The 8,684-nt window shown below is 34.7% G+C and overlaps 1 protein-coding gene across 1 annotated transcript; it reads left to right on the top strand.

Annotated features, from left to right (window-relative positions):
* The first annotated feature begins 940 nt into the window (after positions 1–940).
* On the top strand, positions 941–2,087 carry LOC108465285 (protein LURP-one-related 10-like). Its single transcript, XM_017765603.2, has 3 exons — positions 941–1,246; positions 1,341–1,568; positions 1,697–2,087. Exons 1-3 carry the CDS (start codon positions 992–994, stop codon positions 1,874–1,876), a joined length of 663 nt encoding a protein of 220 aa, XP_017621092.1. The 5' UTR covers positions 941–991; the 3' UTR covers positions 1,877–2,087.
* The last annotated feature ends 6,597 nt before the right edge of the window (positions 2,088–8,684 follow it).

Below are 8,684 nucleotides of genomic sequence, written 5' to 3' on the forward strand. Positions count from 1 at the left end.
CAAAATTTATTAGTGAAATGATGAATTGTGTATTTGAGATGTTGAAAGTGGTAAATATTTATTTTGAATATTAGTTGGATGAGTAGATTGAAAATTTATTTGTTAATGTAATTAATTTGATAAAATTTGAAGTAAGGACTAACTTTTAAATTTGAAAAATTATGAAATTAAGGATTAAGTATAGAGATTAAATTTTTATTTTTATGAAAAACTATAAGAATATTATATTTAAAGTATTGAAAAATTGTACTTAAATCAACATGTTTTAGATTAAAAGGACTAAATTTAGAAATTTCTAAAAGTTTAAAATTTAAGAGTTGAAAACTAAGAAAATACAAGATTATGTGATAAGAAATGATGTTGTATATTTTCAAATAAAATAAACAGAAAAATGAAATTTATGGTTTTTTTTTTTCTTTATGCCCTTTGAAGAAGTCAAAAGCTTGGAGTCGGCATCCGTCCGTAGAAGACCCAGTCCCACTTCAATTGAATTTGGGTAACCTAATTTTGTAGACGTCGTCTTCTCTGATTTTTAAAACCCTGTTACTTTCTTTTTGAAAGGCATCGCCGTCCCTATTGCATTAGGCTGAGATTTTATATGTTTTAAAAGTGACCGCCTATTATCTCAAAATAAAAAATTGTCTATTACTAAATAAATAAATAAATAAATAAATAAATAAATGTGTTATGTATGAACCAACTAATGTTTAAAAGTTAGGAGGTCAAATCGATGAAACTTATAATTTGCGGTTGAATCCATAGAATAAAAACGAAATTTAATGTGATTCAACTACTTCGAAATTGATAAGTCCAAAATCCATTTGTACTGAAACCAGGTTCTTTTAATGTGTTGCTTGATGGAGAAAGTCAAAGTCAACTTCTGCGTATGAAAAGCCATCGTACTTTAGCATATATAGGGCGCCTTATCCATGAAAAACTTGACCCTAAGCATATATCACAACAATAGTTATACAATTTCCAGTGATCCCAAATGGCATATCCCAGTTCCAGTTCATGCCAACCATTAGCTAACCCTGTTTCCATCATCAGCTCTCATTTTTGTGCTCCTTACCCCATTGATCTCGCTATCATAAGGAAGGTTTTAACCATAAGTGATGGGAACTTCGTAGTTACTGACATCAATGGCAATATTGTTTTCAAGGTTAAAGGAGCTTTTCTATCCGTCCATGACCGACGGGTGTTGCTCGACGGTGCTGGGAATCCCATCGTCACTCTCAAACAAAAGGTCGTCGATGCCATGGATGTTATAAGCTATACGTTCAAGTTTCAAATCTATACTTACATCATGTACCTATATTGTTTGTTTTGTATTGATGCAGTTAATGAGTGCACATGATAGATGGCAAGTCTTCAAGGGAGATAGCACGGATTCAAGTGATCTTTTGTTTTCGGCTAAACGATCTTCCATGTTCCAGTTAAAGACCAAATTAGATGTGTTTTTGGCAAACAACACAAAGGAGGAAGTTTGTGATTTTAAGGTTAAAGGGAGTTGGTTGGAAAGGTCTTGTGTTGTTTATGCCGGAGAGTCTTCCACCATTGTTGCCCAAGTAAGCTTCTTTTTCTTTTTCCTGCAAAGTATATGCACTTGTAGTTTAGCTTCTTCAAGAAAAACCCAAACAAAAAAAAAAAAAGGAACTATTCAAATTAATGAGTGTTAAATAAATGTGATCGGCAGATGCACAAGAAGCACACTGTTGAAAGCATACTGATAGGGAAGGATAAGTTCATGGTGACGGTTTATCCCAACATTGATTACGCATTCGTTGTAGCCCTTATTGTGATTCTTGATGGGATAAATAAGGAGAATAGTTCAGGATCAGGAGGAGATTTCGATTTTCTTGGTGGGATAAATTAGAAATCTTATCCAACAATTAACGCGTGATGTATTGATAGAAAACGTTGGTTTCATAGGGTTTTAAATTGATACTCAATCTGAAGAAATCTTCACTCTCTTGTTTTGTATTCCTCTGCACAAAGTTGAGTGGATATTATTTGTTGAATGTAAAAAAAAGTATACGTTTTCATACGGCAGTGATCAAGTCAATTTGCCTAACCTTGTTAAATAACTTCTGCTAAAGAACAAAGATATCACATTTTAAAATTCATGGTACGAGAACAAATTTGGCTTCAAACGCAAAGGCTTGATAACTGATTCATCAAAATTTGCCCACTAAAGTCAAAATTGAGCTCCTTACTTGGTTATTTTGATACCTAAAAGCAAGGTACCGAAACCTTGAAGCAGGGTCCTAAAATTTAAGTTAAAAACAGCTCCAACATACTCTAAATTAAACACATCTTACAAAGCAAACTCCATATCAAAGCACACCATAGTTTATCTCATAACCATAAATCATTGAAACACATTTTGGGAACACTTCAAAACCTCAGTATCACATCCAAAATGAACCTCATAATCAATTAAAATTTAGCTGAAATTAAAGGAATAATTGCATGCGTAATAGCTCATTTTTAGTGAAATCAGAATAGTGGTTTCGGGATCGTAAATCTGAGTCGAAAATAAAATTTATTTTAATTTTATTGTATGGTCTATATTATGATAGAGATGTCATGTGAAAATTCTGATAAGAAAATTTTACCGATTATGTGCTTAATTACGGGAAGGACCAAATGTATAAAATGCAAAAGTTAAATTCTAGTAGCTAGAAGGATTAAATAGCTATAGAATTCAAAACTTGAGGTTCTTATATGGTAATTAGACCATTAATCAAAAGTTAGTAGATATTTTTGATGATTCATCCATGGAAATTTAGAAAAGGGTATGGACTAAATTGGAAATAGAAATAATTAAAGATGATAAATAATTAAAATAGAATTAAAATCATTTTATATCATCTTCTTCCCCAAATATTCCATGGAAACCCTAGGAAAGAGAACAAAATCTTTCTTGGCTTAATTGGGTAAGTTTTCTGGTCCCGTTTTTAGTATTTTTGATATTTTTGAAACCGGGATAGTTTAATCTATCTATTTGGGGGATTAATTTGAAAAATTATTAAAGTATAGAAGTTATATCATGGATGAATGTGCTGAAAATTAGAAATTTATGGTAGAAAGTGAAAGGTTGTTGATAGATAAACAACTTTTACAAAGTGATTTTTGATGAAAACATGATTTAGGGACTAATTTGTAAAGATGTGAAAATTGAAGAAAAATTCTGAATTTTATAGAATATATGTGCTGTAAATTTTATATTGAAATTTCGGTTAGGCATGGAAAAAAGAAGTAAACTTCAAGAATTTCATTTTAAGAATTTCATTTTTCGAGCCTAGGGACGAAATTAGAATTTATGGAAAGTTTAAGGACAAAATAGTAATTTTTCCTAGGATGTAAATTGAGTCCAATTGAATATGAAATGTGATAAATTGATGATTAAACTCATTTATATAGATTCAGATAACTCAAATTCAAAGCTAGATCGAGGAAAAGAGAAAGTTTCGGATTAGTAGATCTATATACGCGAACAAGTGTCGAGGTAAGTTCGTGTAACTTAATTGAGCATGTAAATATGTTGAATTGAATGGCTTTGGAGCCTGCTCAATTTCTTTTTCAATCCTTTTTGGACAATCTCTGAGAAAATGATCAAGGGAACCACATCCATAACAAGCCCCGCTTTTCAAACGACATTTTCCAAAATGAAACTTATTACAGTGTTTATATTTCGGTTTGGGATTACCAACACTACCAACACTGGTTACAGATGGAGATGAAGACCTCGCGTTAGAGCGTTGAAAGCCTCGTTCTTTTCCAGAATATGCCGATGATGTTGTAAAACGATCATAATACTTCTTTGATTTCTTTGAAACGAATGATTGTGACTTGCTCATAATTCTCTTACCAGAAACTCAAGCTTCTCTTTCGGCTTGTTTCTTTTCTTTACTCAGTTCTTCAGCTTTATGTGCTCGATCAGCCAGTACCGTAAATTCCTTAATTCAAGAATACCAATCAACAGCTTAATGTCTTCATTTAAGCCATCTTCAAAACGTTTACACATATTAGCCTCAGTTGGAACCCACTCTCTAGCATACTTACTTAATTGAACAAATTCTTGTTCATACTTAGACATAGTCATGTTTCCCTCTTTAAGCTCTAAAAGTTATTTCTTTTTCTAATCCATAAATCTCTAAGTAACATACTTCTTTCTGAATTCGGTCTAGAAAAACTCCCATGTAATGTTTTCTTTGGTACAACAGAAGTTATAGTATTCCACTAATGATAAGCTGTGTCTTTCAGTAAGGATACTATAACACCCCACACCTGTGCCCCACGCTGGGTCGGAATATGAGTCATTACCTAACTTAAACTTATGCATATAAATGTTTTCATAATACCAAAAGATGGTCAAATTAAAAACTTTTTCAATTTTATTTATAAACTCCTTGCTAAGAGCCTACCAAGTCCAAAACATCCATTGGAACCCATTCGGAAACAATCTGAGTTCTTTAAAGAACTCTAAAAATAACTCTTAACACAAGGGCACACGCCCGTTGACATATCAACATGGTCGTGCTATTAGCCCGTGTGGCTCACACGACCTAAGCAATACATGGACTCGCCTGTGTCCTATACCCATGTGGAATTAATTCTAAATGCACACCTACAGGGGTTTTCACACGGCCTGGAACATGCCCATGTCTCTGGCCCGTGTCCCTCACATGGCCATGACACGCCCATGTCCTAGCCCGTGTGCAAAAACCTGTACATTCTGTTTCTAACGTCAGAAATCCTTAAGGGCCACACGACCAAGGCCCACGCCAGTGTGCTAGGCCGTGCCCTTCACATGGCTGAGACACACGGTCATGTCTCTGCTCGTGTGTTTACTACCATGCAGACTGACTTACAATTCTTACGTGTAGGCGACACACGGCCATATCACACGCCCATATGGTGGACCGTGTGTCATACACGGCTTAGACACACGCCCGTGTTGTGACATCCCCAAATTGACCCTAGTCGAAAAGTGGTTTCGGGACCACAAAACCGAGTCATAAAAATAATTAATTGCTATATTCTATGCTTATTGTGGGTGTACATGCACATGTGGAAGTTTCATTCTCTAATTTTACCAATTGTATGAGAAATTATAAAATAGGGATCAATGCGAGACGTGGTGAAATATGATAGGCTAATTTTAAATGGCCTATTAATACATGTGGAAAAGTGTTTGTCCTTGCATGTCAAATTAGCCAAATTGGAGCATGATGGCTGGCCATGCTATGGGTGGAAACATGTCTCCAACATGTTAGACTAGTGATGCATGTAGGAAACAATAAAATAAGAAAGTTAGTATTAAAGAAATGGAAAAGAAAATGATGATAACAAAAAAAAAATAATGTGTAGATGCCCCCTTTGCCGTGACAAAAACAAAGAAAGAAAGAAAAGAAAATAGTTGTTCATCCTTTGGTAGTCTTGGCCGAATAGAAGCAAGGGAAGAAGGGGGAAGAGCTTGAGAAAAATCGGCTATGGTGGTTGCTAGACTAAGGTATGTTTGATGATATTCCATGAGATGCATGCATGCTTTAGTTGTTAGTTTAAGTTCTACCTAGCCCATGGTTTAGATTACTTTTGCTATTTGATGGAGATGAAATTCGCCATGGATGTTGTCTTTCTTGGTTGGTGTTTTGATGTTGTTGTAATGAAGCATGAAGAGGAGTGAGTTCAAATGTTTAATAAAAGGAGATTTTAGGTCATTGAGTTCTTGTTGTTGTGTGTGTGTGTGCATGAGTATTCGCCATGCTATAGAATTCATGTTGCAAAATGATAAATGCTTGGTACATTCGGCTATAATGGGCATTAAGAGGGTGAAGTTTGAATTAGTTAAATGTTCATATAGGTTGTCTTGATGAAAAGAGAAAGAGAAGAATTAGATATCATATTTGGTGCTAGTGTGGTATATAAGGGTGTTGAACTTAAATAAGTAATATTCGGCTAGCATGATAAGTATGAAATATTAAGTAGATGAGATAATTGATGGTGAAGTGGCTAATAGGACTTTTAATGAAATCTATGCTAAGGCCGAATGTATCAAATGCTAAATGTGCTTATGTATATTCGGCCACCTAATTAAGCACATAGGTGGTGTTGAATTTAATCTTGCACATTCGGCCATATGGGTGTACACACTTGTGATACTATCCTTGATTAGGATAGTTGGCAATAGGGTGATAGCCTAAGGTTGTGAACCAAATAGTTCAAAAGCATGGGGTAGAAGGATAAGAATTTGTCATGTGTATCCTATGAAATGAAATTTTAATGTGTGATATGTGACAGCCCAAAATTGACCCTAGTCGGGAAGTGGTTTCGGGACCACTAAACCGAGTCACCGAAATGTTTGAACGTAATATTTATTGTCTAGAATATGTATTTACGAATGTGTGAAAATTTCAAGCTTCGGTTTAGTCGATTGCATGTGAATTCAGTTAGTAGGACTTGTATGTCACTTTTGAAAAATTATAGGCTAATCTATAAGGACCTAATAGTACATGTAGTCAAAAGGGAGGACTTGCATGTCAAAATCCCCCCCAAGTGCTAGTGGCCGGCCATGACAAGGAAGCATGGGCAAGACATGTCATGAAACATGTTGGGTGAGTGTTTTATGTTGAAATAAATAAAATAAGGTGCATGAGTAATAAAAAAAAAAGTGTGTGTGTGAAGGCTTTCCCTCCCTCCCCATTGCCGCAAGTGAGAAAGAAAAAAAAAAAAAAAAGCTTTGTTCATCTTTTTTTCATCCTTTTAATGAAAATCTCAAGGGAGAAGAAAGGGTCCTTGCTCATGGTTGGTTTGGAATAGGTTGGCCATCCTTGTAGCTAGATTAAGGTATGTTTAATATGGTGCCATGAGATTCATGCATGTTCTTAGTTGCTAGTTTTAGTTCTAATTAGTCCATGATTCAAAACCTTGCTATGTCATGGGGATGATAGTATGAAATGAAAATTTGAGATAAGTAAGGTTAAATTTGATTTGGTAAAATCGGCCATATGGGTGTATATGTTTGTAAAATATATTTTCTTTGTTAACTCCTTACAATCGGTTGTAGGAGTAATATTGGCTTATAAGGTTGAGTTGATTCATGATGTTGTATGTTAGGATTAAAATACTTGAGACTAGATTAGCTTAATGGTGACCATGCATTCGACCTTGAAGCATTAAACAAATGTTGGTTGAGATTTTGATATTTTGAACAAAGATAGTTGTGAAATGGGGTGAAAACCATTAAGTTATACACATAAAAATCCAGCAAGAAGATTAAACTACTAAATGTATTCATTTTAGATCAAGACATCAAAGAGGAGAACCAAGCAAAGGCAAAGCAAAGATAATCGAGTAGTAGATTGGGAATCATTTCATCCGATATAAGGTAAGTCATTAAGCACTTATTTTGTACTAATTTAAAGGGTCGTAATGTCCAAGTAATGATGCTGAATGGAATGGTAGAATATATATATAAACATGTATGTATGTGGTGATAAAAATATTGAATTGAAAGAAAAGAGGTGAGATGTATTGAATGATCGGTTTCGGCACTAAGTGTGCGGGTGTAAACATTTATAATCACAAATTGGCACTAAGTGTGCGGGTTCAAATTATACAGCACTAAGTGTGCAAGTTTGATTATATAGCACTAAGTGTGCGAGTTCGACTATTAAGCACTAAGTGTGCGGGCTTATTGCACATCCTCTAATAAACGTACATGTTCTATGTGCGCGGCCTTACCGAGTCAATCATGGACAGCGGTACGAGTAAACACCTTGAGCTCATGAGGAATGGACATTTTATTTATATTTGGAATTTTGGTTTGGTAAGTCTTGATCTATGTGGTGATTATGCTCGAAAATAAATGCATGCAATGTCATATGGCGTAATGTATGAAATATCAAGTAGGGCTTGGTATGTGACCAAACCGAAATGCCTAAAGAATTATAGTACCGTTTGGGGTGTGGATGGAGGATTTTAATCCGCATTAATTATTTTCTTTTATGGTATATTATTACTGAATGGCAATATAATGCTTATGGCTTACTGAGTTATATACTCACCCGGTGTTTGCTTGTCGCCATTTTAGGTTTCTCGGACTCGTCCTTTTTGCGTGCTCGTGATCGTCATTGGAGTCATCACACCGGCTAGCAACTTTTGGTATTTTTTTGTGTAGTCGGTTTAGGAGAACATTTTGGCATGTATAGGCTAATATGCTTTGTTGAACTTTGGTATGTAAACTTTTAGCCATGCGAAAATGGCATAAATGCTCGGTTGGATTTAGTTCTCCAATGTTAAGTCACTAGTCTTGGTAATTCGATTTCCATGCCTTATGCCATGGTTGATTATTTTGGTGTTAAAATGCATGTTATGGCAATAGTGTAGTAGGGAGATGTTGGATAATGATTAGCCTCTGGTATGGCTAGTCATGATCATGATTTGTGACATGTATGATGAATCACTAGTTAGATCAAAGGAAATCATGAAATAGGCATAGTTGCTTTAGTGACAGGTGCTGGCAGCAGCAGTAACGTGAGATTGAAAAATCACTAAAATAGTAGGAATGGTATTAAATAGTAAATAAATTATTTAAATGTACCTTGATGAATCTACTTTTATATAGAAGAAACGAAATGGTCATATGAGTTATAAGTTAACAGATATTAAAGTTCTTG

This window comes from Gossypium arboreum, chromosome 3 (genome assembly GCF_025698485.1).
Source record: "Gossypium arboreum isolate Shixiya-1 chromosome 3, ASM2569848v2, whole genome shotgun sequence".
Lineage (NCBI taxonomy): Eukaryota > Viridiplantae > Streptophyta > Magnoliopsida > Malvales > Malvaceae > Gossypium > Gossypium arboreum.

What these genes read in the sequence shown, in the direction of transcription:
- LOC108465285 (XM_017765603.2), top strand. Translation starts at nt 992, where the DNA reads ATGGCATATCCCAGTTCCAGTTCATGCCAACCATTAGCTAACCCTGTT. An exon ending in TCGTCACTCTCAAACAAAAG is followed by an intron (nt 1,247 to 1,340) that starts GTCGTCGATGCC and finishes GTATTGATGCAG; the next exon opens with TTAATGAGTGCACATGATAG. An exon ending in CTTCCACCATTGTTGCCCAA is followed by an intron (nt 1,569 to 1,696) that starts GTAAGCTTCTTT and finishes TGTGATCGGCAG; the next exon opens with ATGCACAAGAAGCACACTGT.